This window comes from Aspergillus fumigatus, chromosome 2 (assembly GCF_000002655.1).
Source record: "Aspergillus fumigatus Af293 chromosome 2, whole genome shotgun sequence".
Classification (NCBI taxonomy): Eukaryota; Fungi; Ascomycota; class Eurotiomycetes; order Eurotiales; family Aspergillaceae; genus Aspergillus; species Aspergillus fumigatus.
This window is the reverse complement of record NC_007195.1, coordinates 3,701,466-3,728,174: the sequence shown is the minus strand read 5'-3', so window position 1 is coordinate 3,728,174 and position 26,709 is coordinate 3,701,466. Positions and strand designations below refer to the sequence as shown.

Genomic DNA, 26,709 nt, shown 5'->3' with positions numbered 1-26,709 from the left:
CACTTGCGTCTGGAAACGCTGGATGATCGGGGTGAGTTCAGAAGTAGGTGGAGATGGTCTGGATGATGCCTCAGGGTTTCGTCATCCCTTCACTTGCCCAGCTCAACCATTCGCGGCAAAAGGGGCTTCCAGTCTCCTATTGATTATAGGTGCATTATTAGCAACTTGGCCACTGGGCTATGTATATAAACTCACAGTGGAGCTTTTGTCACGATGGCTAGGGGCTTGGCCTGTACTCCTTATCCTATTCCAATTTGATTTCCATTTCCAGTCTGCTTCCAGATCCCTCCGGCTTCTGCCCCCGCTTCCAATCCCCTATGACCTGTCAAAATCATCAGACCTGTAGGCTACACAATATATCCTCTTCGACCAGGAATAATGTCGGCCTAGTCGTCATCTACGTAATTGCATTCTATATACGGCGTTGAAGTGCGGTTACGGACTACGGTAGCAGAGTACATCACCAATTGCTACGACAGAGTACAGGCAATGGTCCGCCCCCAGCCATGGCTGCCGACGCCCATGATTCTCTCGACCGCGAGGACGCTCCGTTTCTCGCTTCTTCTGCAGAAAGCAGCGCCTCGAGCAGTCGGATCGGGGACCAGGACGATGAAGCGGAACTTAAGCATGTCTACAACGACAATGAGGCCGAAGACGACGGCCTCGACAACCGCAAGGGAACCAAAGCAATTGAGAAAATCCGCTTCCGCTTCATGGTTACCCTCTTTGCCATGATCCTCGCGTTCGAGGTCGGCATCGTGATGGCCAATGGGCCCATGACGCGCATCTACGAGTCTATTGCCTGCCGGCAGTACTACGCCGAGTATGACCCGCGTCAGATCGCGGCCGACGGGCAGGTCGCTGAATCGATGTGCAAGATTAAAGAGGTGCAGACGGAGCTGGCGGCCGTGAAGGGGTACATGGAGTTCTTCGACGGGGTGTTGAGTGCGTTTCTAGCGATTCCGTACGGTCTGCTGGCGGACCGGATCGGGAGGAAGCCGATTATCTGTTTGAGTATTCCGGCGTTTGCGCTGAATTCGGGGATCATGCTTGCGGTTATGTGGTATTCAGATATCTTTCCGCTCAGGGCGGTTTGGGCGTCTTGTCTCGCTTGGTTGTTGGGTGGTGGCCCGGTTGTTGCCTTCGCGATTATCTGGACGATGATGTCGGATGTCACGGCGGAGGACGAAAGGTAGGATACGATGTCTTGTGCTCCGGTGCTCCGGAGGGAAAGTGGTGCTGATGCCTGCAGGGCTGCGATGTTTTTCAGATTCGGGGTCGTCAGTATGGGGGCCGACTTCGCCTCCAGCGCCATCAGTTCATGGATGATGACGTGGGATCCGTGGCTGCCCCTTATGATCGGCTGGGGCATTGTTCTCGCTGGTGTCCTTTGCGCGGTTACACTCCCTGAAACCATGCATGTTTCGTCCGCTCGACGTACAGAACGCTCGGCGAGCGTGGAACTCGCCCACCTGGCGTCTGAGAATGGCGACCAGAAGGGGGCCCCACAGAAAGAGGAACGGCAGATACACCTTGATGACAGTGATGCGGATAGCGTTGAAGACGATCAATTGCCCTTTACCTTGCGAGCTGCAGCCAAACGACCCTTCCTGCGGAGAATGTACTCTCGCAGCCGGCAGTATTTCACACCTTACTCTTTCATCTTTCGCAACAAGCAGATTGTACTCCTCCTCACGGCTTTTCTAGTCTACCGGCTGAGCCGAGGCTCGTCCTGGTTTCTGGTCCAGTACATTTCGACTCGGTATAAATGGACCCTCGCGGAAGCCAACCTTCTCATCTCATTCAAACCGGCTTTGACAATCCCACTCTTCCTGTTCATCCTGCCGGCGCTCTCTCGGCATCTCCTTCGCAGCATGCACACGAGCAAGAAGGATCTCCAGCTAGCCCGCGTCAGCATTATCTGCCTCTGCCTGGGCACTCTGGGGATCGGGCTGTCTCCGTCCATTGCCACGTTGGTTCCCAGTCTACTTGTGCAGACGGCGGGATCCGGCTTCCTCTACTTGATCCGATCATTGATCACCACAATGGTGAAACAGGAAGAGACCGCCAGGTTGTTTACTATTATTGAAGTTCTGCAGGCCGTGGGCAACGTTATCGCCAGTTTGTCCATCACTACGGTGTTCCAATTGGGTCTGGAACTAGGTGGTCCCTGGATCGGCCTCGCCTGGATGATGACAAGTACAGCATTTGCGTTAGTGGGTGCTGCGGTCTGGTGTTTCCGATTGCCTCCAATCGTCGAGGGTAAGAATGAGGCTGAAGTTGCTGAAGTCTGATCTCAATGCATTCTTGGTTCCGACGGCGCGGACTTTATCATAGCATGGCGTTTTGTATATGGATGGCGCGAATTTCTTCACCTGTATAGACTTTTTATTTGTAATATAGACATTTTCATCCATCATATCTGAACCGATACTGACAAGGCTGCTGTATCTGTCTGAAGAGTCCGTCGCCTGGTCACCAAAAAGACAAGCTCCAAGTCAGGTGACTTCGCTTAAGGTCCTACCACACACCATGTCGGATTCTCCTTGTTTTACCTTCTTCATCCTATGTTCTTACGAACATGGCAACCGGATTTGTGTCTCCAACTGGTCTAATTGATTGTCTCGCCATCAGTGTCGAGAAGCTACAATGCAGAGCTTCTACGATACAGTGCATTCGGGACGAGTATTGGACGCTGTAGTCATAGGTAAGGACCACTTGACTCCTCTTTCTTTCTCCCCTTCTCAAGATGAACAACTTTCGCATATGTCTTACCTACATCACATATTGTAAACTGGTGACTAGTTTTTACCTCATTCTGAAGAAACTACCCACCCAGCCGAATATTCGATGTCAACCACAGTGTTGAAGCAGTGCTGACTGAGTGGCAGATCCGTACTCCTAAACACTCGACAGGCGACATCTGATGAGACATGGCGTCAGGGAGGGGCATGCTGAAGTCTTTTATCACCTTAGTTATCCTACTCCGTAGATCAGTCGCTGTTGTAGCACTTTGTTCATTAGATATCTGTCTTTTATCTCAAAGTTCCATTCTTTTCTTGACTTCCTCCTCAGGCATCAACTGGATGCATAAGGTTAGCGTCATGTGCTATCTAGAAACGGATCTCTCACATGTGACAATTGAATAGTGTCATCTTGCTCCTGTACACTGGAATAGTTCTCGCAGTTTCCCCGGTTGCGAGATCCTCCTTTTGACTCGCTCGTTTTCTTCGATAAAGACTCTTGGTGCGCGCGGCGGCACTTCTTCCTCAACTGCACAAGTCCAGCCTAATTATCGCTTCGCTCAGCTCACCCCGAGCAATGGCCGCAGTGCGTTCTCAGTAGCTCCGCTTTTGCTACCCATTTTCTACTCTGCTACTACGATCTCTTGACGCACCATCCCGCTATGGAGAAATTCTCCCAGTTTCGAGATCGAGGTTTGTACTCTTCTGTCCACCGTTGATTGTTACGAAGGCTAAGTGCCCGTCGCTGTAGGATCGGGCATTGCGCCATTTCTTCCCATCCCCTCTCAACCGCTGGGCTGGAAGCTCCCTCTCGGGATCTTTTTATTCTGCTTTCGCCTTCCATTGCTTATATTTGTTTGCTTGAGTTATTTTCTCCTGCTCCAATGGTTGCCGATAGGCTCGTTAGGAAAGAAGGCTTCGCTCTGGTGTATCCTCGGCGTCCCCAGTATCTGGTGGATTGACCTCCAAGTGGACGGTGTGAGAAAGGGGTGCGCCCACCTTTCCCTTTCCATTTCCCACATACTCAGGCAAAACTGACCCGCTCCGTCTCTTCAGATCGCTATCAAAACAGCACCAAGCCCGCCTCCCCGGCCCCGGCTCCGTGATCGCCGCCTCCTTCACCTCCCCCATCGACCCACTCTACCTGGCTGCCATCTTCGACCCCGTCTTCACAGCCTCATACCCGAACTCGCGCCGCGTCGAACACATCTCCCTCTTCCAGGCCATCCTGCGCGCATTTGCCGCCCCGCAAGTAAGACCGCCACCCGGCGCGCGCCTCGTCGACGTCGCTAGCCTACTGGAAAAGTATCCCGGACGGCCCATCGTTACCTTCCCCGAGTGCACCACGACCAATGCGCGCGGGGTCCTGCCGCTGAGCTACTCGCTTCTGGGCGTTCCCGCGGGGACCAAAATCTTCCCCATCAGCCTGCGGTATACACCGGGAGATGTGGTGACGCCATTGCCTGGGAGCTACCTGAGTTTCCTGTGGAAGTTGTTGAGCCGGCCGACGCATTGTATACGTGTCCGGATCGCGGAGTGTGTGGTTCGGGGGGCAGCCAGCGCTGCGGACAAGGCTGGGGCGTCCAAGCTTGCCCGCCAGCCGAGTTACGATACCAACTACTTTGATACCTTGGAGCAGAGTGACGGTGGTGCGCTTGCTCCTGGTGACAAGGCGCTTCTGGATCAGGTCGGGGACGCTCTAGCTCGGCTGGGCAGGGTGAAGCGTGTGGGATTGGCGGTCAAGGAGAAGCAGGATTTTCTTCGCTCGTGGACGAAAACGAGGCGGACGTGGTAAATTGCCGCTCTGAGACTTTTGCTCTCAATTCCATTTATAGATGTCCACTGTAAGATTTCTGTAGATTAGTCGGTTCTTGAAGCTTGGTTTGCATATCACTGCAACCGAGCTGCCAGGCTGCTCTCATACCGTTTGAGTCTAGTCGATAAAAAAAAAAGGCAAAAGGTATCTTGTAATCAATGCGCCCTTATCACACATGTAAAACAATCACTTTTTCTGTTCTCCGGGTACAATCTCCAATTGAAACAGGCGTTTCGCAATTCCCAATACAGACATTATCCAACCAAACGTTCCATTCTTTGGAATGTGTCATTCTACAGAGTCAGTGATGCAGCCGTGGCTGGCATCCTTGACAGTTCTACAGCCAGTCAGTATGCTATCGTTAGGAAACCAAAGACCAGGGGAAAATAGGTGAGGCGGAACATACCTAGCGTATTTACCCAGGGTACCCCTCATCGTAAGACCAGTTTGAGGCAACTTGCCGGCATCCCGGAGAGCCTCCCACTCCTTCCTTCGACGAGCAAGCTCGGTCTCGTCAACGTCGAGGTCGAGCAGGCGCTTCTCGGCGTCGATGGTGATGGTGTCGCCATCCTTGACGAGACCGATGGGACCACCGACCGCGGCCTCGGGCACGATGTGACCGATCAGGAAGCCGTGAGAGCCGCCGGAGAAGCGGCCGTCGGTGATGAGAGCGCAGGAGGAGCCGAGGCCGGCGCCCATGAGTGCGGAGGAGGGCTTGAGCATCTCGGGCATGCCGGGTCCGCCCTTGGGGCCGGTGTAGCGGATGACAACGACGGTCTTTTCCTCCTTTTTGATCTCGTTGCGCTCGAGAGCGGCGATGAAATCGTCCTCGTCGTCGAAGACGCGGGCCTTGCCGACGAAGCGGGTGCCTTCCTTGCCGGTGATCTTGCCGACGGAGCCGCCGGGGGCCAGGGAGCCGCGGAGGATCTGAATGTGGCCGGTCTTCTTGATGGGGTTGGACAGGGGCCGGATGATCTTCTGGTCGGCTGGGAAGTCGGGAACCTTCTCGAGGTTCTTGGCAAGGGTCTCACCCGTGACGGTCATGCCGGAGCCGTCGATGACGCCCTCCTTGAGCAGGAACTTGAGCAGGGAGGGGGTGCCGCCGATGTTGTGCAGGTCAGCCATGACGTACTTGCCCGATGGCTTCAGGTCGGCCAGGAAAGGGGTGCGGTCCGAGACCTTCTGGAAGTCCTCGATGTCGAGCTTGATGCCAACCGAGTCGGCGATGGCGATCAGGTGGAGGACGGCATTGGTCGAGCCACCGGTGATGTTGACGACGATCATGGCGTTCTCGAAGGCCTGGCGAGTCAGGATGTCCGACGGCCGAATGTCCTCCTTGAGCAGCCGCTTGATGGCCTCACCGGCCGCCAAGCATTCGAGGTCCTTGGCCTTGGACTCGGCCGGGTTCGACGAGGAGCCGGGCAGCGTCATACCCATGACCTCGATGGCGGTCGCCATGGTGTTGGCCGTGTACATACCGCCACAGGCACCACCGCCGGGGCAGGCGTTGCGGATGATGTCAAAGCGCTGGTTCTCGGTGATCTCGCCGGTCAGGAACTGTCCGTACGCCTGGAAGGCCGAAACGATATCGATGTCTGCGTTGTTCTGAGTCCTGGCGCAGCCGGGCTTGATGGTACCGCCGTACACCATCAGACTGGGGCGGTTGACACGACCCATGGCCATCAACACACCGGGCATGTTCTTGTCGCAACCGGGGATACTGATGTTCGCGTCGTACCACTGGCCACCCATGACGGTTTCGATGGAATCGGCGATCAGATCACGGCTCTGCAGAGAGTATCGCATTCCCTTGGTACCCATACTGATGGCGTCGCTGACACCAACGGTGTTGAACTGGAAGCCGACCAGACCGGCCTTTTGCACACCTTCACGCACCCGGTTGCTGAGATCCAGCAGGTGCATGTTACAGGGGTTGCCGTTGTACCAGACAGACGAAATACCGACCTGCGCCTTGTTCATATCCTCCTCTGTGAGGCCTGTAGCGTACAGCATAGCCTGGGAAGCACCCTGCGAGATGGGTTGTGTGACATTGCGGGAGACCTTATTCAAAGCCGTTTCTTCGCTATCTTTGCCTCTGGGGAGAGTAGTCGAAAGGGCACGGCTGGATTGAAATATATCGTTAACGGCGATCCTTCTTAGTTCAAAGGACCTATTTGGAGAGCAGCGTGGCCTACCGAGAGAAGCTCCGGAGAGTCGAGGGCAGACGCCCTCTGGTCTGAGAGAGAAGCATGGCAGTCAACGATGGAAATCTCAAATTGACAACTACCAATGACCTGCAAAAGAGATGATATAAATTGTCAGGCTCCCCTGATCCAGGAGGTAGCTGTATGGTTTCTAGATTATAATTTCTGGGAGGTTATAAGTTTGGGAATCGATGGCTCATTTCTAGATTGCTGCTGCCGGAGACCTGGAGAAAGGTGACTCCGCCGGGCCCGGAGTCCTGCTACTTCTCCCCGACGCCGCCTCCGATGCCGGCAGCAGCCAATCCACAGCCGAGGATTGTCAGCATCATGAACGGGGCCTGTGTGCGTGTGGTAGATCGTTTACTGGATAGTCGATTCACACATACTTTGACCCCTAAATCAATTTCATTTGAAGACATGACACCCGCTGATCAATGTCTGAGCCATCGTGGCCTTCCGATGCAAATTCATACCGCGTACATCAATCATACTGAAGGAACATAGGACTTGGGCCATGAGGCCAGGTAGAACATGACGAAACAGGAAAGGAGGAGAAAAAGAAAATCATATCTAGGGGTATAAAAATCTCGGGTCTAGCCAAAGTAATCCAAAAATGTAAAAGGTGAATGCAAAGGAGAATCGTAAGCATGAAGACCCATCGTCTCCTGGAACCCCATCACCAAATGACCAGGTATCGCTGAGAATAGCAAACAAAATTAGAGTGCAGCAAAAGAAAAAAAAATAATTCCGACAAACAAAAGTATACAATGCGCAAGAGACCAGCTCTATGGCACTTCCCTGTCCCCTCGCTTGAGCCCAGCAGGAACATCAATTGCATCTTTGACCCAGTCCAGGGCCGCAATCTCGTCGAGGCCCTTTCGCCTGGTGTTGCGCTTCAATAGGCCCTCGACGCACTCACGAGCACCTTCCAGGTCCTTGCCCTTGACAGGATCCCACTCGCCATCACTGTCCGCATATCTATACCAGGCCCATTCGCATCGAGCGATACGGTGCGGTGTCCTGGCTCGAAGTTTCTCGGGATCGCCCCGGGCACCCGGCAAGGCATCAAACGGCAACCGATTCTCCATCATAGCGTAGAGGAGCACTCCGAGGGCCCATGCATCAGTCAACCGTCCGTCGTACGGTTGTCCCATCAGAATCTCAGGCGCCGCGTAGTCTTCACTTCCACAACGGGTCTGAAGCAACGGACTTTCAGGAGGCTCGGGAATACGTCTGGAAAGACCGAGATCGCTCAACGTGACAACAGCGCAGTCATACGTGCGCCAGTCAGTGATCTTTTCCATCGCTGTGGGAGGAAGCGTGACAAGCACGTCTGTCAAGCAATCAGTCAGCCGTTTCATTACAACAAAAGGATCTTGCTCGACCTACTCTCGAGTTTGATGTCACGGTGCACAATGTAATTCCGATGCAGATACCGCACGGCGTCCACAAGTTCTGCGAAGATCCGGCGGATGAGTGCGGGGCTCATAGGCTTGACACCCGATGCAGCAACATCAAAAAGGTCGCCGCCAGGACAGTAATCTAGAACCAGGAGCGCACGCTTCTGGTCGCTTCCAAACGCCTTGAGTTGCACAAGAGACGGGTGATTGACGGACTTGAGGATCTCCACTTCGCGCTTGAGGGAAACTTCCAGCCGCTCTTCATCTGCGCCGCCAGCCGGTCCATACTCAATAATCTTGACAGCAACCAACTTCTGGGTTGTAGGCGCTAAGCCGTCCATAACAGGACCGTCTTGGACTTGGCTGCTTTCTCGGTTCTCCATGCGCACTGCCAAGGAGACCTGGCTGAAAGTGCCCTGGCCTAATTGACGTAGTTTGCGATACTTTCGCGGTTGATCAGTACGGATAGAGCGCACGGAATAAATCTCCTCCGATGCATCAGGAGACGGAGATTGAAGAATGACGGATTCAACGTCGCCCGCTTCATTGCCTCTGCTTCGGGGTGGAGTAGGGGGCCGGACGGTTGGTAAAGCAATGCCTCGCTGGATGGCCAGATATTCTTCGCGGTGGAGGTTGGTTGACTTCGAATCAGTACTCACCGATGAAGTCATACCCTGGGGTAAGCCGGCTCCCGACACCGCGATCGGGCGTGGCTTGATGGGCACACTTCGACCAGGGGGTACATACTCGCTGAGACTTCGATTGCGCGTATGCTTGTGCGTCGCCTCTTGGGGACCCTTGTCAGGGGTTTCTGGAGAAAGTTCAGCTGTGGCTTTTCCCAAGCCGGTATATGGTTTGTTGCGCGATCGGGACTCGGCCGGCCCCAGCATCTGCGAAGAGTCACTCAGACGCAAGCTGAGGCTGGACCCATTCCGTGACATAGCTGAAGAGGTGCGCGATAAGGACTGAGAGCCGCGCCGATGTCTCCAAGAAGTCATACCACCAATCGGTGAGGGCAAAGGCGTGATGTCGCCCATTGCCACTAATTGCGGGGATGATACTGACGCTGGTGAAAGCCCCTCGTTAGGGGCCGAGGTAGCGAGCATCGCGCGAAGACTGGGGGTCCGCCGGGGAATACTTCCAGGCGAGAGGCTTTGATTTAAAAAAGGGTCAGTCTCCTTGACGGCGTCCATTGATACTGGCCCTGCGATATCCGTGCGAATATGAAGCGATGGTAGACTGTGGTGGTTGTGCTGAGTTGCATTGGCTGGATCATGGTCCTTATATACCACTGCCGAGTAATTCCTCCCCTCGCCATGGCTCAAGGATGGCATAATATTCGCCGCATTATCAGTTGAAAGCGTCGTTGCATCGGCTTCGTGTAACGGGGGGAACTTGGTCAAAGGTAAAGGCTGTGACCTCCCGGTCCGCTGACTTGAATCCGAGTCACTCATCGAAGGAGTAAAAAACCCCACTCTTTTTTCGGTTGCCTCAAAGAGATTTTTTTTTTGTTGTTGTTACTGATTCTCACCGTGGGTTGTCCTTCGTCGCGCCGTTGAGCGCCCGAACCAGACAGGAAAGATTCGTGTTTAGTTGTTGCGGGTGAGACCGGGCGCTTGGTTTGAGAATGTGACAGCCCCGAGGAACTCTCGGATCAAGCTTTAAGCAAATCAAATCGTGCTTGGCGGGAACAGATAAAAACGGCCCTAAGGCCCAGGGTTTCAGGTGAAGATAAGGAACCCAAGGAATCCTTTATGCCTTTGTCCGACCATGAAAGCGTTCGGGACTCGAAGGTTTGAAGGAGAGAAAGGGACGATGAAGGTCGTCCACAGAAGCCAGGCAGATAGATGACACTAAGACACTAACGCATCCATCTAAGAGACTAATGATCTAATAATAATCTAACAGGAACATACTGATCGTTGGCAGGAGCAGCTACTGCAAATGGTTGTTGATTGATGACGCCGCAGAAAAATCCACGCGGGGTCAGCTGATGGCCCATGCTCAATCTAGACTAGTCCGGTTGGACAAAAAAGGCAGCTAGGTACCCCGCATTCAGTAAGGCTTGGGCTCGATACGGTAAGTCATTATCAGGTACAAAGGAAAGGAAAGGCGCCGTCTTATTTAGGCAGTCAGGGTATCTGGAACTACGTACTCTTTGAAGGGCCAAAAAATAGAAAAAGAACGTGGATTCAATATTCGAATACAGAGCTGTCTACGAACCTCTTTGATGTCAATGTTCACAAATCTTACCTTAATTTATATTCCATGTTCTTAGCAGTAGATGTTGCGAGGACATCTTTGTCGAGTAAGCAGGCGCTGACTGTGCCTTGCGTATTAAGAATGAGGGGAGTCCTAGGGCTTACAGTCTGTGCAGATCTGGTCTTTCACTTGCTTTCCTAGCCCTGAGAAGAGTCCACATCAAAGGGTCCCGCACTCTTTCCCCAAGTGGTCTAAGGCGATCGGTAGTACGCTGCCAATAAGGAAGTTACAAGGTTGCCTAAGAAGATCGCATGCTTCGATTACCATGAACCAGTGGCGGGTACCTACTCTGTCATAGTCAGACATACTATGCTTAATCCAAGGGTATACATCTCTGTTAAAGCAAGTCGTCAAGTCCCCTGATAGTCAGTCTCCAGAGAGCAAGGGGTCTTTCAACTCAAGTCTCCTTTTGTTCTGCAACTGCAACTCCATCCACATCGATCCGGGGAAATATGCATATCATCTGCTAAGCTAATGCTATAGCATTCTTGTTAGATTTTCGTAAAGTTGATCGCCAAGACTACACTACCGATTCGTCAAATCATCAGCAATATTAGACTCATATTGCCGTCTGGTGATTTTCAGAGCTTACAGAAAGGACCGCCACATTCTCTGGGTGTCAAGATTCAAGCTAGACAACACCTTGCCGTCTGCACGTCCAACCAATCGTCAGTCTCCTCCATTGACTGGCTGGTATTGATCATCTATCCCCGAGGATATATGACGTTGGTGTAGAAGAAGAGATGGAAAGAAAATTGCCAACGATTGATAACGACCATGATAATCTGATCAGATTCTATGGCAGTAGTTATTTTCCCGAAAGCGAGAAGCTTAGACTTTAGCAAAGTTTATGAAGGATGGGAAGTGTATATGATGAAAGTAAAACAGCTCTTTCATAATTCCTGTCTCTTGACAATTCATTACAATATAAGCTATCATGTCATTGGAGGAGACTTATAACCTATTGCTTTATTGGTCGAGTAACTGGAGCATCTGGCCGCAGAGGATGCTCAGTTGCGGTTGAATAGGCTGCCCTCAGCATTTTAATTATACACTGAAAACAATGGTGCGCGCGTAGACCAGTATGTCTAAGGATATGCTACTATTAATGATCTTGTGTGTTTCTATAACTATCAATCGTTTCATTGACAGCTTCATCTAGCTTGAAGGATGCAAAACAGCCTTCCGACAGCGCCGTGAAGCATGTCAAATTTGTAGGATGGAATCCAAGTGAATAATAACTAGCGATGTATTCGATTCACGAGCAAAACAGAGTGAGAACAGTCGTCATTCGGCTCTCCATAGACCTATAGTTCATGCTTGATAGGTACCACAACATGTCGGCTACCTGAAGCCCCCTTATCTGGAAGTCCGTCTGAGTCAATCTGTAGAATGAAAAAATACTGACAAATTGAATGGACCGAATCTTCTCAGATGATACACCTTGGAATGAAGATGGAAATTTGTAACATATTGTGAAGGATCCCCTCAAGAAAGTGCCTATGTGGAAGTTAGTTCACTGAAGTAGGTGGCGTTCTTCGGCAAGCCGACATAAGCCCCAGCCGAGCTGTACAGTGTATGTGAAATGTTCACAGTGTCTAAAGCACAAAGGCTGTAAGGAACAACACCTGGATAGCAGTCCATAATAATCCTATTTTCATCTGCCCTGTCCTTTGAACATATTACCGGTGCGATCCTTTCAATAGCTTAAGGGCTCCAATGTAAACAGAATAACAGAGAGGACTTGGGTAACAGAAGTAAACATCGTGAACCGTTAGAAGCATAAGGATTCTGTAAGTAAGGTGATTAGCAGCATATGACATGCAAACGCCGCCTCCTCAGCGCCTGGTATAGTTGTATGTCAATTTCAGGCGTGCTTCGGGATGATATGCTTACAACGAATCCCATCTGTGTTGAGTCTTTCATTTGAGCTCCTAAATCATCCAATAAGCAGATCAATGCTCTGACGGAGCCCTGTGCAAAGGCTGGAGGTAACTATATGTACAGAAACCGTAAAATATGAAAAAGAAAAACCCATTATCATGCCGGTCCCAACTCACGGATAATGCAAAAAGATAGATACTCTGAGCGCCGGAGTGAAGAGATTTGTGAGGGACGAGAAAGCCGTTCTAATACAGTTGGGAAAAGAAAATAAGGCGAGAAAAAAAAGAGTATAGCATGAACGGCAACCGCCCGTTTCGCTGAAATAAAGCATGGAGTTTGTGGGTTCCGCGACCTTGCGATGATTCATTTTCGAGTCGACATGGCTCAAGCGCACAGATTGCAATCGAGCAAAAGGTGGGTTGGTGTTTACAGGAAAGCGCGTCGGATGACCTATGTAATGGTTAGCAAACAATGCTTCTAGAAGAAAGAAATGAGAATGTACGTACAGCCCAGGTACCAGCGATACTAGCCACAATACCCCCAGAGATCATCATGGGCTTGAGACCCCTAGTACTCTTGAAGAGCATTCCGCTCAAAGCACCTGCAACAATGCTGTTGGCTGCGTCGTGCTTTCCCCGTGCGTAGCCCAGTCCTGAGTTAAATCCGTTGTATACCATGGCCACCACACCTGCGGAGTTCCCGAGGAACGGTCCTCTCCTGGTAATCGAGTTGAGAACGCCGTTCAGCCGAATCTTGGGAGGCGCTGTAACTGGTGTACGCTTTAGACCTTCAGCAAGACCCCAAGCACCTCCTATCGTCAGCGCAGTAAGGTAGGTAGTTCCAGTTCCGTAACATAGGTCGTCCGACCATCCGCGGGATGGCAATACCGATCGCGACCCCGGAATTTCGTCAAGCGCGGAGTCTTCGAGGGTCAGGTAGTCAAGAGTATCTTGGTTCAAGCCAGCAAGAGGATGAAGCTGAGTAGGATCGGGAATGAGAGCTTCGGAGAGGAAGGATGTGGCATCTTGCGCGGTCGAAGGGTCGAAAGCCTCGGATCCTTGGGCCTGCTTGCGGCCGCTGATTGAGTCCCAAATCGCCATCTTGATGTAGGAAAATAATTGGATTAAAACACAGATAAGAATGTAAATAAGAGGTAGAGCGAAAGAGGTAAAGAGCACTACCCCGACAACGCAACTGGCCTTGATGGCAGGGCTGATGATGACAGACGAATTTATGTGAAGACTGGAGAACAAAAACTTCAGCAGTCACTGATGTCCGTCGCTCACATCGTTTCCGCCGGGCCGGCATCAGGAAAAATCCTTGGCCGGCGCTATACCTTTTTTGGAGACCCGCCTCGAAAATCCACAAGAGGCAAATGAGTATGGCAACACCTGGGGAACGGAAATTTTGAGGGGTGTGGGTAGTCAATCGATCATTGTCGGAGATTGATGAGCCGCGGCATGCAAATTCAGTAGAGGTCATGCAGGCTTCAGCAGTGTCCAGCGCCTCGGCTGACGGACGACGCGTAGACATGGAGGAGATATCGCAGACTGTACAACTTATATCGGAGGATACTTTGAGCGAAATCTCCAAGGGACCATTGGTCAGGTTTACACAAGATTGTGATAGCGTCGAGTAAGATATTGCTTTTAGGCTCTCTTCTGGACACTCTCTAGTCAAGATTTTCTGACACTGCCATAGGAAGGTGAGCCGGGTATGGCAGAGCTTGTTGAAGACATTTTCCACAGCATCTATTCCTAGTTCTCACATGACAGCATCTTGTAACGCTGTACGTGCGTTCCTTGATGCCGCTGCTGTGTCCAAGTTCGGGGGCACTAGGCAGCTTGTTCAGTCGCCAGATACGTGGCTCTCCGCATTCGAGTTGTTTATAACTCGTTTTGAAGATGCAAAACCCAAGTCGATGAAGCAAGTTCTAACCTCCTTGGTCAAATTATTGGCCCAAAGTCGGCAAGAACCTAGCTGCCATTTGATACAAGTTGGCCTGGTAGATGCTATTCTCCCTAGTATCATTCTCGGTGAACCGCGTGCTCCGCTTAAGGCTTTCCTTGTCTCGCTTGAGATTATCACACGCAAGAACGCTATCTTGCCCCACGAATTGATATCCATGCTCCAAGTGTGGCTGTCGAAAAACAGCGAGAAATGGATTCCCATCCTGCAAGAGGATTGCAAAGCCTTATCCATGGATGTAGGAGTGCTCCTACTCTCCGATGAAGATTCCTGCAACACCAAGAGAGTAGAATCTAGAGGGCTTGCTGTGCAGATCCTGCTCCTGGGGCTTCTGAATCAGGCGAAGAACCCAGAGCTTGCCTCAAGTGCTGGTGACACTATAGCTGCATTTTTTCAAAAACTCAAAAGTGATCTTGGTCTTGCAGAGGATAACCGCGCTCTGCTTTCAGTCTGGATCCCTCCCGTCAGGTATATGGTTCTACAGAACCTAGACAATCTGGAGCCTATGTCGAACTATGTTCTTCAACCCCTCTTCCACAATGACCCCTCTGGATTTCGTTCCTTCTTGGATAGTCTACCTCTTAAGAACGTCCTTGCCGGTGATATGGCCGACGCTGCATTGCCGGAACTGACTGTTCTATTTGCCTCTTTACAAGTGGCCAAGAAGGCCGGTTTAGTTGACGAAGACTGTGAGTGACGAATATATTTAGATTGAATACGACTGCTGCGTACTAACTGCTCCCTAGATGGCCCTTCTAAACAGGGAACTGGCATGAAACTCTCCTTACCAGGTGAGATCATTGGCCAATTTTTATTCCACCGAGAATTCAGCATCAGAATAGCAGCACTCTCACTCCTGATAGCAGCACCTGCCACTACAAAACCTCTTTCATCTGCCGCGATCCGTGCAATTCTCAGGGGTTTGCCCTCTATGCACGCTGAGTCTGACTCTTATTCTCGAGGGGAGATCATCAGCTTGCTCCGTAAACTGATCGTACGTTTGAAGGGTGGTATATTGGAGAACCAGGATGGTCCGGTTCAGGAAGAGCTGTCCACAAATAAAACGCAGCAGGCAAAGTCTGGCCGGAGCGATTCGGAGACTCGAGCATGTGTCTCAACCTACATTGGTTTCCTCAAAACAGACATGCGGCCCACCGCCTCCTATCCTCGCCATATCATGGCTCTGAAGACATTAAATCTTTTCCTTCAGTCCGGTCTTGATCCCCGTGTTAACTTGGTCAGGCGTGCCAATATGGAAGAGGATAAAGTTCGATGGAAGGTCAACATCGAAGTATTCGACCCGAGTCTTATCCGATTGCTCGTGGATCTTCTGCTGGACCCCTTTGAGGAGGTGCGAGCCACATCTTTGACCATCCTGAACATGGCTCCCCGAGACATGCTCTTAGGTGGCCTTCTACAATCTGCAGACCGATCATCGGCCATGCCATTGCGACTGATCGATGCCCTGACAAAAGCCGAGCAGTTGGCCAGCAATACCAGCAGAGCTGACCATGCTGATACCGTCGCCCGACTATACCATATCATCTTCTACGCCACAGCTGAGACTCATTCGGGAGGCGGTTCACAGTGGTGGGAAACCAAGAAGGGTGTGGTTGATCTGCTTTTGACAAAGCTCGAGGGCAAAGTTTCCAATCCTGGTGGTCTTTTTACCACCTCGATGCGCGACGCTCCTCTGCACGGATACGTTTCCGCTCTAAGGTGCGTAATCTTCCTCTTGCAGGTGTAGATGGACGACTAACCTTTCAGATACATTGTTTCGGCGTCAAATTTTCATCAATTGGTTTCAGATCATTTGTCAGCAAGCAGCGATGACTGGAGACTTGTTCACACAAGGATAGTGTCTATTTGTGACCGAATTTGGAAGGCAGTAAAGCCGGTTTTGTGCATTGACTCGCCAGAAGGTCACAGCGACGAGCCCATAGAGGAGTTCAACATCGGACCAAAGGATATCCTGTCTTATTCCTGGCGTGCTCTTCGCGAATCAAGGTATTTTCGCTTCTCTAATAACGCCATTCGGCCGCTAACGTGATAAAGTCTTCTGCTTCATGCGACCCTCGCTAACGCAACATATGCGCCGCAAGGGAAGTCCGGGTTCACTGCCGAAGACTATGAGAAAATAGGGATGTCCAGCTTCACTCAGCTTGCCGAGCTTCGCCACAGAGGAGCATTCTCGACCGTATCTCAAACTTTTGCTACTTGTTGCCAACGATGCGGCCAGTCGAGCGATCCTGCTATCTCTGCTCTGCCTCAGCGATGGTATCAGGTAAGAGAAGGAGTTACAGCGGGGAAATTCAGAGACTAACAAAACCTTATATAGGAAGCGAGGAAGATTATATTTGAGGCCGCTTCTCAACTTACAAGGCGCTCGGCAGGTTTACCAGCTTTGGCCACAGGTATCCTTCTTTCGAAGCCAGGAGGGCCGCTCTTCCGACAGGTCATGGATGAGCTCCATGAAATATCTCACCTCCCTGCCGAGCAAGATCTTGTCAAACAGAAAGTCGAACTACCACAGGTCCACGCCATGAATTGCTTGAAAGACATATTTACGAACACCAAACTCGGTCCTTTCACAGAATCTTATATCATGCCGGCCCTGACCCTATCCGCTGAACAGCTAGGATCGCCTATGTAAGTACAGGTTTCCCTCCAACAGTTGTTTAGAAAGCTAATCGGACCAGATGGGCTCTTCGCAATTCTGGACTGATGCTTTTTCGTGCTCTCTTGACACGTATGTGCCGCTTATTGACAGGAGCCAATTTTGGCTTTGGTGGTAGCTCCGGATCAGAGCCCGGTGCCAGAATTTCGTTCCACAAGTATCCAGGTCTTCTTGAATTGCTGTCAAATCTTCTTGTACCAAAAGACAAGAAACAAGACAGTCAATTTGATGATCATGGCATCGTCACTGAACGGGTGTTCCCGGCTCTGGAGTTGATCGCTGAAAAAATTCCATCTGTTTCTGACGATGACGACGTTTTGCTTCGCAATCTCGTCCGCGAGCAGCTCAAGAGCCCGGTATGGGGAATCAGAGAGCACTCAGCCCGAGTATATGCTTCTCTATTGAAGCGTGCCGACATCTTGATCGAGATTCAAGCTCTGTTGGAAGTCGAGCGGGGTCTGGAGACTCAGGACTTTCTTCATGGCAAAGCGCTCTGTGCCAAGTACGCTCTGCGCAGATTTGCATCTATCTCTCTTCCGTTCTGGAATAGTATGCTCTCTGCCTTGTTGCATTCGAACATCATATGCTAATAAGGTATAGATCACTTGAACGAGGTAGCATCCGTTATACAGGATATTTTTGCAACATTGTTTCACTCTGCCCACTCCCCATTTGTTGCCACTACATTGATAGAAATTCTCAATGATGCTCTTGAGAAAAGCATTGAGTCAGGCGCTGAAGGTGAGTTTGACCAAGGCTGATTATGAGCATTGTCACTAAGACCCACCAGACTCAGCTATTCATATCGTCAATCATGCGTCCGACGTTTTCGCTTTTGAAGATATATTAAACTTCCAGCTCGATTCATCCCATCCTCATTGGCAAACTCTAAACACAACCCGTGCCGCCTCTCTACTTCGAAGAGTACTCGCTTGGACCTCATTCCTGCGAATGTTCATCTCCGGTAATGTGGAGACTTTGGAATCATTCTTCCAGAAGGTATCCTGCTTCGATTCAAATGCCGGTCGGTGGATAATTGAGCAGATGCAAGCTGTTCTGGGAGAGAGGGGACGCTATAGGGAACCTGTGCTCGCATTGTACTCTTCCGTCATACTGGGCAGCTACACTGCAGAAGTCAAGATGGCGGCGGTCTCTTCACTTGAGACTATTTTGTGTGTCGTTCTTGAGTCCCGGGAAACTGGTTTGAAGGAAATTAGTCTCCCTTGGGATGCTCTGCACGAGCAAATAGACCTGGAACCTAGCGAGCAGACACCCAATCGAGACATGTCGAACGTTGAGCTGCGTCTGCAAGGATGTCTCTTGGCTATTAGAGCATCATTGAACCATTGGAAAGGAATGGAGAGAGATATTCGCCGGTGGGCGACTCGACTCCGTTTCGCGATGCAGGAGGAGACGGTGAGCCATCATTGATTCAGTCCGAAGGCCTGGAGCTGACAGAATATAGGAATTTACAACACGCCATGCTGCGGTAACTTCTCTCACGACTTTCGGGCGCATCTTGCGGCCTGTTGGCAGCCCCCCTCAGGTCGACGCTGTCTTCCTGGAGATTTACCTCATCCTTTATGACATGTTAAATGATGACGACGAGGAGTTGCGCGAACTTGCAGCTTCAACAGCATCCTGGATCCTGTCATATTCCACCGTTTCTCCTTCGAAAGCCGTTACTCTGGCTCCTCGGTATGCCAGCGACCTTCTTTCAAAGTTCATCGTCGAGAGTTATGCCCAATCCTCACTCTTGTGCACGAGAATCATTCAGTACATTACCGGCCAAGCACCGAAAGTCAGTGGCTCTGTCGACAAACCTAGACTAAAGGCGGTGCCAGACCAGCTCTGCGAGCACAGAAAAGAAAGCACAATTCTCTTCGAAGAGGAGAAACAGAACCTGTTCATCGATGAAGTGCGTGAAGTAGATGTCTGGGCTCCAATGCTCCTTCAAATGGCAGAATCATCATTCGACTCTGGCCTTGTTCGCGAGATTACCACATGGGTGTTGGCAGGACTATCATATATCTGTAAATTCGCTGTTGAGGAATCGGGCAATGATGGCCTTTTGGGCTGGGCTTCAAAGCCCGAAACCTTCACTCTTGGTGTGCGGGTTATTAGTGTTACGGGCGTTCTGGTATCTCAGCATTTCGCTGCTTCTAGATACTTGGGTGAGGAGCAAACCCAGCTCAAGCAGCTTCTTGAATCTCTCTCTGAATCTGGACGAGTGATATCCCTTCATGACGACTGGCTCTCGAGAGCGCAGCAAGCATTGCAATGCGATTGAGTTGATATTTACAGGTATAGACAAAAGTCAGGATAGAAATGAGATTATGAATGTATGTTTATACAACTCAGTGCGGTCCAGTAGTGAGCGCGTTGTCAAGTGTCCGGTCACCATTGAATGGTGAATTGATCAGTTCCCTCAGTCGCGCCGAGTGAGGCTTCTCACTTGCAAGTTCCGGTCAGTTAAACACATACTGTGAGAACCTCAGAAAAACTGTGCCTCAAGCATCCCAATGTGAGCTGCCTTGCCGGTCAACTATATGAGATCACTTTTCCTCAGTTCAAGGCCAGTTAGTCTCCAGTGGCCTGTGGGTGATCTGTAATTTCTCGCCTTTCTGGATAACACCAACAGCACCAAGGCTCAACAGCTTGACTAAGTCAATAATGGCTTCAAGCCTGACCATCGCCGTTGTTCTCCTCACAGTACTCGGATTAGTCACAATCGGCGTGGCCTTCACATTCAAATGGCGAGCAGAAGTCAGACGGAACCTACGCCTACAACGAGAAGAAATCCGACAGAGAGATGCCCGGGCCATCGCAGCGCAACTCTTATCAGCAAGACAGGTACGAGGGAGAGGAGGAAGGTCGAGATCAGCGGCTCCAAGACCGTCAATACCAATTAGAACGAGACGAAGCTCGCGACGAGTCTCACCCATTGGCCGACCTGTACAGAGAAACGAGGTCAAGAGGTCTACGACAAGGATAGAGAATACCGTGCATCAACATCAGCAGCAGCAGCAGCAGCAAAGGTCATCAAGTTCCCCACCGCCTCCTGCTGGTGCTCCTCCTTCATCTCCTGTTCAACCGGCAGCGCCGCCGTCCTCTCCTCCTAAACCCTCTCCTCCAGTGGCAGCAGCGCCAGATGATGAATGGCAGAATAACGATGCGCAACCACCGACGCAGGAATCTCAGGGAGGAGCAGAAGGACAATATGACCCATGGGCAGCGAGTGATGCAGCACAAGCGCAGAACTCTCAAGGTCCAACTGAGGGCGGATGGAAAGCCAATGACGCTTTCGCTCCAACACAGCACACTCAGGGACAGTCGCCAGGGAATAGGAAAGTTGGCGACGGTACAACTACGAAGACGACTGAGGAAGCAAAGCCAGCCGAACCAGAGGTTACCTGGTAGATAGTAGCGTTATTTTACACTATTTCATTCATAGGACAATTGGAGAGATCAAGACCAGATAAATGACGTGGTTGGCGGTTCGGTCTGTCCCCGAGGCCGAGGCGGTGACGTTGTAGTAAATGGCACTCCCCCGCGGATCTCCAGGCGGTGACTTTCTCGATGCATCTTACTCCTCTCCACATATAGCCTCTAGCTCTCACTCTGGATCCATCAGCTTTAAATTTTCTTCTCTATCGATTTATCCGATGCTATTGTCTTCTCTGAACTGGTCTCACCCGCTGTATGCTCTAGATTCTTTCTTTTTCCAAGTGTGTTGAGCTCGGCTGCTCCTGCGATTCCCAGCCCCCAACATGTGGAACGACGAGGATAACAACCCGTACGGCGCATTCGATAGCGAGGCACGTCTTTCAGAATCGCTACACTCTGCAGCATTGTCACCTCGTAATACTTCCCTTCCGCATAGTCTAATTTCGCAACTGACGCTTTCAGCTCTCTATGATCGCGAACACAGTCCGTCACCCTCCAGCCGATCATCCAGCCAGGATCCGCCCGATTACATTACCCGACCGCAGGATCTGAGCGATGAGGATGAACCTGAAGGCTATAGCACCCAGCAGACAAGTCATGGTTATCCGCGAAAGAGTCGTTACGATAGCCGTATAGAACAAATTCTCTATGAGAATCCGGACATGCCGATCCTGATCACGGACGCCGGAAAGAACCATGAGGGCGGTGGTAGTTTCATTGTATATACGATACGCACAGGAGTACGTGCCCCCTTAGAGCGATTAGAGCCGAGATGCTCACGAATTCTAGGATCTAGAAGTCCGACGACGATACTCCGAGTTCGCTTCCTTGCGACAGACGCTGGTCAACCTTCATCCCACGCTCGTCATCCCCCCGATCCCGGAGAAGCATACAATGGCCGATTATGCTGCCAAGCCTACAAAAGCCAAGGAAGACTCTGCTATTATCGATTTGCGCAAGCGGATGCTTGCCGTCTTCTTGAACAGGTGTCGCCGGATGAAGGAGGTTCGGGAAGATGGAGTATGGTGGAGATTCCTCGATCCGAACGTTAGCTGGGTATGTTGAGAATATCTCGGTCATGCAGCCGCGCAAGCTCAAGCTGACTTCATTCTAGAATGAGGTTCTTCATTCCCACCCTGCATCGTCCGTGCCAGAGAATAACCTGAAGGCCCCTCCCCTCGACCCCGCTAACCCTACGGCTGCTCACTCCTGGCTTCCGGTTCCCTCAAGCTCCGCAAAGCTTAAATCAGCATCGAGCGGTGCGACTTCTGGCACTACGGATGCCGCGGCCAGCGTGCCTGGACCTGATGTGTTAGGCCGTTTTCCACCTGAATCGAAGAAATTGAGTGAACAGGATCTAGATCCCTACTTCATTAATTTCGAAGCGTCTACGCGGGAACTCGAGCTACTTCTTCAAGGTAACATCGAAAAGGTCAACCGTCGCACGCTGGCGCATCTGTCGTCCCTGTCTGCGGATCTCATGGAGTTGGGCGCGCGGTACAACGGTTTCTCTTTATCTGAACAGTCTCCGACCGTTGCTGCGGCCATCGAACGCATCGGTCAAGCGGCTGATACGTCCTACATTGCGACCGAGGAGTTGTCATCCTCGCTAAGCGCAAGTTTTGCAGAGCCCATGAGGGAGAGCGCCCAGTTCGCCAGTGTTGTTCGCAGCGTGTTACGGTACCGAGTTCTCAAACGTGTGCAAGAAGAGATGACACGAGATGAGCTGGCCAAGAAGAAAACCTTACTGGACTCTCTAGAGAGAAGCGAGCTCGAAGCGAAACGTATCGAGCAGTATCTCAATCGTACCTCACCTCAATCGGCGCCGAACCGACCTCAACGTTCCTTGTCTGCTTCATCAGCAGCCGGTGGCGCTGGTAGCCGTGAGACGGATGGGCGCTCTGCGGGTTCGGAAGACACAGCCTCTGCGGACTCTGATTTCCCACCCACCCATGGAGAGGTGATCAGCTCGCAGCCGCAGTCATACCACACCTCTCCGCCTCGGAGGCCTGAATTGGGGCCATCCGCTCCTCCTGCTCATCGCAAAACGTCAAGTGGCACGTTTGTAGCGAACAAGATATTTGGTCGCATCAGTCACGCGATACATGGCTTTGCCGACGTGGACCCCGAACGCACGCGACGAGACCAGATTGGAAAGACTAAGGAGAGCTTGATACAGGTTAGTTGCCGATTGGTGTCTTGCATTGCTCAGCACTGATACCCTTTCCCTACAGCTGGAACAAGCACTCGAGGTCTCCGAGAAAGATGTCAAGGACGCAAGTGCCGGGGTATTACAAGACCTGAAGCGGTTTCAGAAGGATAAGGAGGCCGATTTACGGCGATATATGGTAGGTTGTCCATTCGCGCCGACAGACGACCATGCTAATTGCTGATAGGTCGCATATGCTCGCTGTCATCTGGACTGGGCGCGAAAGAACCTGGAGACTTGGACAGAGGCCAAGGATGAGGTGGACAAGATTGTCGTTCGATAGCCTGCACATACCAGGGAACTGTTTTGTTAATTCACGCCGCGGGGCCGTGACCCGGGGCGTTGGTGGTCGTGTTCAACTACATTGCCTTCATATATCGCAGCCTTAAATCAGCACAGTATGATACCACTATAGTACACCTCTGAGACTATAGGCCAATTTTTTATTCTCGTCCCATAAATACTGATCAACCTTAGGTGTGTGCTTGCCTTTCCCCAAGACAGCCTCTAGGCGTTGGAGGGGAACAAACAGGGTATAAGAGTCCAATAGGTCGTAAGAAGCAAAGAGTATCCCATCATTGAGCATTGCCAATGCTGCCATTTGTTCCATGGAAGGAGGACGCAAAATGTACAAGTAGAGATGTCATTGTCATCACTGCTATGCTCCCAGTGCTGTGGGGCGATGGAACCCAGCGGAATGCTTGATTAACTTCCCTGAAGGCCCCATCAGCGACCATTGTCCCTAGCACAAGGATTTAGCCAGGGGCCCTGGAAAGGGTCCTTATTAGTTAGAAGTCCGAGTTGATTCATCATCCCCATGAGCAGGAGTCATTTAGATGGTTTACGTGAGAACTTGACACCTTGACCTACTGTCTTCTGCAGCTGCGAACACCGTGGCTCGTACATCCACTGTTACATTTCTTCCCCCTTTGCGCCCAGTTTACTGTCACTGGTCTGTCCTTGCATCAACTTTCAGGATCGACCCTTTTCTAAGAATCAAAAACATCGAGTTACCGCTGCCACTGCCAACGTAATGGTCCTGGCTTGAGAGCACAGCCCCTTGCTGTTGGTGGGGTCGCTGATTGGTGCTGTTATCGCCACATATCGCTTGTTGTCATCATCGGCGACGTCTTTTGCCCTCTGAACCACTCACAGTACTCGTCACTTGGATCAGCCACAGAAATAAAAAGGGTGGGGGGAGGTGATTCTTCATCACCGACTAGGAGTCTCCTGGCGATCCTGATCCGCAAGCCCTACATATCAGGACTCCGCCTCCCTAGATGGTTCTGTACTACATTGCGTAGCAACTTGATCAGATGCTCCGCAATGATGAAGTCCAGAGGCATACACTCCTGTCCGAGATGATTACCAGGGTATCCGGTTTCTCAGCATGGCTTCTGCCGTCTTTTGCATGGTCCGGAGGCCAGTCTCCGCCACGGCTTGCCCCAGTTTGGCCATCAACCGCTCGTCGCCGTGTTATCAAAATGACCGTACTGGTAGCTCTCTTCTGCCTTGTCACATGGACACTATGCACTCGCATACCGCAGTATTCCACGCAGGGGACACAACAGCCACAACAGCCGGAAAAGACACCACACCCTCACCCTCAGCCTGAAGACGCTTTCCCACCCACGCATGCGACGGACTTGAAAATCCACGATCCGAGCATCATCCACGTCGATGGCACGTACTACTCGTACAGTGTGGGCAGGCATATTCGCATCCACCAGGCTCCCAGTCTCGACGGGCCGTGGGAACGAACCGGCGCCGTCCTCAACGCGGACAGTGTGATCCCCAAGGGCGACCGGAAAGCCCCCTGGGCCCCGCAGACCGTCCACCACAACGACACGTACTACTGCTTCTACGCCGTCAGTAACTCCGGATGCCGTGACAGTGCCATTGGCGTCGCCACATCCAAGTCCCCCGGTCCCGGCGGCTGGACGGACCACGGGCTGCTCGTGCAGTCTGGGACAGGAAAGGGCTCGGATGAACACCCATTTACTAGCTCCAATACCATCGATCCGAGTGTGTTCGTTGGAGAGGACGGTCACGGATACCTGACGTTCGGGAGCTTCTGGTCGGGCATCTGGCAGGTACCGCTGGACGAAAGCCTGCTTTCGGTGGCTGGCGACACGAGCTCCGAGGCACGACAGCTGGTGTATATGGAGAAGGCGCCGCTGCCGGCGAGCAAGCATCCCAACCCACTGTGCCGGGAGCCGTCGGGTGCCCGGCCCATTGAGGGGAGTTTTCTCTCATACCATGAGCCCTGGTATTATCTCTGGTTCAGTTACGGGAAGTGCTGCAAGTTCGATACGAAGAATCTACCACCTCCGGGAAGAGAGTAAGTGTTCTCTCTACTAGATCGGCAATGCTGTTCCTGACATCGGCAACAGATACAGCATCCGAGTTGGGCGATCAAAAAGCCCCCGGGGGCCATTCGTCGACAAGCAAGGCAGGGACCTAGCGAACGGCGGCGGAGAGATCGTGTACGCCTCCAATCGCGACGTTTATGCACCAGGGGGTCAGGGAGTGTTGACGGAAAAGAGCGGTGACATCCTATACTACCATTACTGTAGGTACCCAGTCATACAAGAGATTGAGGTAGATGCTGACCTTACAGTGAACAAATCTACAAGCTATGACTTTTGGGTATGAACACTCCATAATCCGGAGAGTCAATGACTAATGAGTCGCAGGAAGCTCGATTGGGATATAATCCATTGAAATACGTGGACGGCTGGCCTGTCCCCCAGTAGATGCAATGATCAAATCAGGATCGACTAGAGGATATACATACATACGGCCTAGATATAGATACAAATAATGCATAGTCTACAATAGAACAAAGACTTCCAGATAGTTCAATAGAGAAACGCCTCCAGTCTATGACATATACACTACATCTATACACCCTCAACGCTGGTCGCCCAGTCTATCTCTACCGACACAAAGCGCAAACATCGCCCAATGAACGCCGGCATCTATCACCCACAACATCCCCATCCTAAAGTACACCAACACCTCCTTCTCTACCACCGTCTATTCCGACCGTTAGTTCAAACTCACCCCCTCCTCCACCCTGTTCCCTTCACCCCCCTTATCCGCACTGGACTCCCGCCCTCTCACCTTACCACTGTTCCCCTTCTTCGTCGTCCTCAACGGCGACAGCAACGGCGACGAAATAACCCCCAACGACACAGCCACACCACCCCCGCCGGTAGCACTTTCATCAACCGAGCCCTGCCTCCCAGGAACAGCCAACGACGCCCCCTGTCCCCATTTCCCTTCTTCCCCCCGACAATCCCACTGCGCATGCTTCCCGTCACGCAGATGCAGCGGGCCCTCCTCCCCCTCAACCTCAAACTCAAGACTCGGACCGAGATCCAGGACGCTGATCTCGCTATCACTGAGGAGGAGACTCCTCCGTCGAGAAGGGTATTGGTGCGCGTCTAGTGCGTTGTTGGTGTTCCTGTTCTCGGTATAGCCTGGCACTGCAACGTTTGTATTTGTGCTTGTGGTGTGGAGGCGGATGGTCGGCTGTGGATGAGGATGAGATGTTGTGTCTCCGCCGAGTGGCGACGCTGCTCTTGATACCCGGGACATTGTGCGCGTACTCGGAAGTAAGTAGTAGATGAGGTACTGGTTGATGTCGAGGCGTTATATGAGGAGAAGATGCGAGGAAGAAGCGCAGGGGGATGTGGGAGGCTTAGCCAGTAAAAGGAGGGCGAGGGTGCAGATGAACAAAAAACATACAACTATGGGAAATTCTTGATCGTCCATGCGGTTGTAGTGCTTCTTGTTATTGTTTCAGGAGGAAAGAAGGACATTTTGGTTTGTCTGGGGAGTGGGTTGTAGCGGAAGGAACAGGTGAGGTATATATATATACCGGGAAGTGTCAGATGATAAATCACGTCTGGCACGAGAATCTCATTTCGTGTGGATAATCAAAAAGGCGACAAGGTTCTATAATTTCTTTGAGTTGAGAATAAATCTGAAATTCGAACTGTGACAAGTGGTGATGATGGTGAGGCTCTGAACAGGTGACAGCTTCATCGATCTCTGCTCGGTCATCTGATGGACACTCGCGGCATTGTCACT

General features: G+C 51.5%; 10 protein-coding genes across 10 annotated transcripts; 6 read left to right on the top strand and 4 right to left on the bottom strand.

The window, feature by feature from the left end:
* Positions 1–260: 260 nt before the first annotated feature.
* AFUA_2G14230 (putative MFS transporter) lies at positions 261–2,448 on the top strand. The gene is made up of 2 exons (XM_750663.2): positions 261–1,192; positions 1,253–2,448. Exons 1-2 carry the CDS (start codon positions 507–509, stop codon positions 2,292–2,294), a joined length of 1,728 nt encoding a protein of 575 aa, XP_755756.1. The 5' UTR covers positions 261–506; the 3' UTR covers positions 2,295–2,448.
* Positions 2,449–2,569: 121 nt separating this feature from the next.
* Positions 2,570–4,539, top strand: AFUA_2G14220 (lysophosphatidic acid acyltransferase LOA1; the record flags this gene model as incomplete). Its single annotated transcript, XM_750662.2, has 4 exons — positions 2,570–2,707; positions 2,892–3,437; positions 3,496–3,733; positions 3,801–4,539. The coding sequence occupies exons 2-4, from the start codon at positions 3,407–3,409 to the stop codon at positions 4,537–4,539; spliced, it is 1,008 nt and encodes a 335-aa protein (XP_755755.1). The 5' UTR covers positions 2,570–2,707; positions 2,892–3,406.
* A 309-nt stretch (positions 4,540–4,848) lies between these two features.
* ilv3 (dihydroxy-acid dehydratase ILV3) lies at positions 4,849–7,092 on the bottom strand (the record flags this gene model as incomplete). The annotated part of the gene is made up of 3 exons (XM_750661.3): positions 6,756–7,092; positions 4,967–6,682; positions 4,849–4,897 (listed from the first exon to the last, which is right to left on the bottom strand). The coding sequence occupies exons 1-3, from the start codon at positions 6,809–6,811 to the stop codon at positions 4,849–4,851; spliced, it is 1,821 nt and encodes a 606-aa protein (XP_755754.2). The 5' UTR covers positions 6,812–7,092.
* A 35-nt stretch (positions 7,093–7,127) lies between these two features.
* On the bottom strand, positions 7,128–10,427 carry AFUA_2G14200 (putative protein kinase). The gene is made up of 2 exons (XM_750660.2): positions 8,154–10,427; positions 7,128–8,097 (listed from the first exon to the last, which is right to left on the bottom strand). Exons 1-2 carry the CDS (start codon positions 9,616–9,618, stop codon positions 7,550–7,552), a joined length of 2,013 nt encoding a protein of 670 aa, XP_755753.1. The 5' UTR covers positions 9,619–10,427; the 3' UTR covers positions 7,128–7,549.
* Positions 10,428–11,550: 1,123 nt separating this feature from the next.
* On the bottom strand, positions 11,551–13,567 carry AFUA_2G14190 (protein transporter TIM23). Its single transcript, XM_750659.2, has 2 exons — positions 12,817–13,567; positions 11,551–12,760 (listed from the first exon to the last, which is right to left on the bottom strand). The coding sequence occupies exons 1-2, from the start codon at positions 13,408–13,410 to the stop codon at positions 12,737–12,739; spliced, it is 618 nt and encodes a 205-aa protein (XP_755752.2). The 5' UTR covers positions 13,411–13,567; the 3' UTR covers positions 11,551–12,736.
* Positions 13,568–13,695: 128 nt separating this feature from the next.
* Positions 13,696–19,312, top strand: AFUA_2G14180 (THADA/TRM732 family protein). The gene is made up of 10 exons (XM_750658.3): positions 13,696–13,945; positions 14,012–14,967; positions 15,025–15,997; positions 16,046–16,285; positions 16,334–16,562; positions 16,617–16,927; positions 16,978–17,504; positions 17,556–17,696; positions 17,746–18,371; positions 18,421–19,312. Exons 1-10 carry the CDS (start codon positions 13,791–13,793, stop codon positions 19,243–19,245), a joined length of 4,983 nt encoding a protein of 1,660 aa, XP_755751.3. The 5' UTR covers positions 13,696–13,790; the 3' UTR covers positions 19,246–19,312.
* Positions 19,313–19,628: 316 nt separating this feature from the next.
* Positions 19,629–20,441, top strand: AFUA_2G14170 (uncharacterized protein; the record flags this gene model as incomplete). Its single annotated transcript, XM_750657.1, has 2 exons — positions 19,629–20,316; positions 20,410–20,441. 2 exons carry the CDS (start codon positions 19,629–19,631, stop codon positions 20,439–20,441), a joined length of 720 nt encoding a protein of 239 aa, XP_755750.1.
* An 85-nt stretch (positions 20,442–20,526) lies between these two features.
* atg20 (PX and BAR domain-containing protein) lies at positions 20,527–23,102 on the top strand. Its single transcript, XM_750656.3, has 6 exons — positions 20,527–20,816; positions 20,865–21,142; positions 21,192–21,458; positions 21,517–22,581; positions 22,637–22,750; positions 22,799–23,102. The coding sequence occupies exons 1-6, from the start codon at positions 20,726–20,728 to the stop codon at positions 22,892–22,894; spliced, it is 1,911 nt and encodes a 636-aa protein (XP_755749.2). The 5' UTR covers positions 20,527–20,725; the 3' UTR covers positions 22,895–23,102.
* A 135-nt stretch (positions 23,103–23,237) lies between these two features.
* Positions 23,238–25,266, top strand: AFUA_2G14150 (putative endo-arabinanase; the record flags this gene model as incomplete). The annotated part of the gene is made up of 2 exons (XM_750655.2): positions 23,238–24,952; positions 25,005–25,266. The coding sequence occupies exons 1-2, from the start codon at positions 23,928–23,930 to the stop codon at positions 25,264–25,266; spliced, it is 1,287 nt and encodes a 428-aa protein (XP_755748.1). The 5' UTR covers positions 23,238–23,927.
* Positions 25,267–25,524: 258 nt separating this feature from the next.
* On the bottom strand, positions 25,525–26,391 carry AFUA_2G14140 (uncharacterized protein; the record flags this gene model as incomplete). Its single annotated transcript, XM_750654.1, has 3 exons — positions 25,525–25,650; positions 25,738–26,250; positions 26,365–26,391. The coding sequence occupies 3 exons, from the start codon at positions 26,389–26,391 to the stop codon at positions 25,525–25,527; spliced, it is 666 nt and encodes a 221-aa protein (XP_755747.1).
* Positions 26,392–26,709: the final 318 nt, after the last annotated feature.

Excerpts from the sequence above, each read along its gene's own strand:
- AFUA_2G14230 (XM_750663.2), top strand. The coding sequence starts at position 507 with ATGGCTGCCGACGCCCATGATTCTCTCGACCGCGAGGACGCTCCGTTT. Across the intron at positions 1,193-1,252 it reads GTCACGGCGGAGGACGAAAG|GGCTGCGATGTTTTTCAGAT; the intron begins GTAGGATACGAT and ends TGATGCCTGCAG.
- AFUA_2G14200 (XM_750660.2), bottom strand. The coding sequence starts at position 9,618 with ATGAGTGACTCGGATTCAAGTCAGCGGACCGGGAGGTCACAGCCTTTA. Across the intron at positions 8,098-8,153 it reads CCGTGACATCAAACTCGAGA|ACGTGCTTGTCACGCTTCCT; the intron begins GTAGGTCGAGCA and ends ATTGCTTGACAG.
- AFUA_2G14190 (XM_750659.2), bottom strand. The coding sequence starts at position 13,410 with ATGGCGATTTGGGACTCAATCAGCGGCCGCAAGCAGGCCCAAGGATCC. Across the intron at positions 12,761-12,816 it reads GTATCGCTGGTACCTGGGCT|GTCATCCGACGCGCTTTCCT; the intron begins GTACGTACATTC and ends ACCATTACATAG.
- AFUA_2G14180 (XM_750658.3), top strand. The coding sequence starts at position 13,791 with ATGCAGGCTTCAGCAGTGTCCAGCGCCTCGGCTGACGGACGACGCGTA. Across the intron at positions 16,563-16,616 it reads TGCCTCAGCGATGGTATCAG|GAAGCGAGGAAGATTATATT; the intron begins GTAAGAGAAGGA and ends AACCTTATATAG. Across the intron at positions 17,505-17,555 it reads CTCTCTTCCGTTCTGGAATA|ATCACTTGAACGAGGTAGCA; the intron begins GTATGCTCTCTG and ends AATAAGGTATAG.
- atg20 (XM_750656.3), top strand. The coding sequence starts at position 20,726 with ATGTGGAACGACGAGGATAACAACCCGTACGGCGCATTCGATAGCGAG. Across the intron at positions 21,143-21,191 it reads TATATACGATACGCACAGGA|GATCTAGAAGTCCGACGACG; the intron begins GTACGTGCCCCC and ends CACGAATTCTAG. Across the intron at positions 22,751-22,798 it reads CCGATTTACGGCGATATATG|GTCGCATATGCTCGCTGTCA; the intron begins GTAGGTTGTCCA and ends AATTGCTGATAG.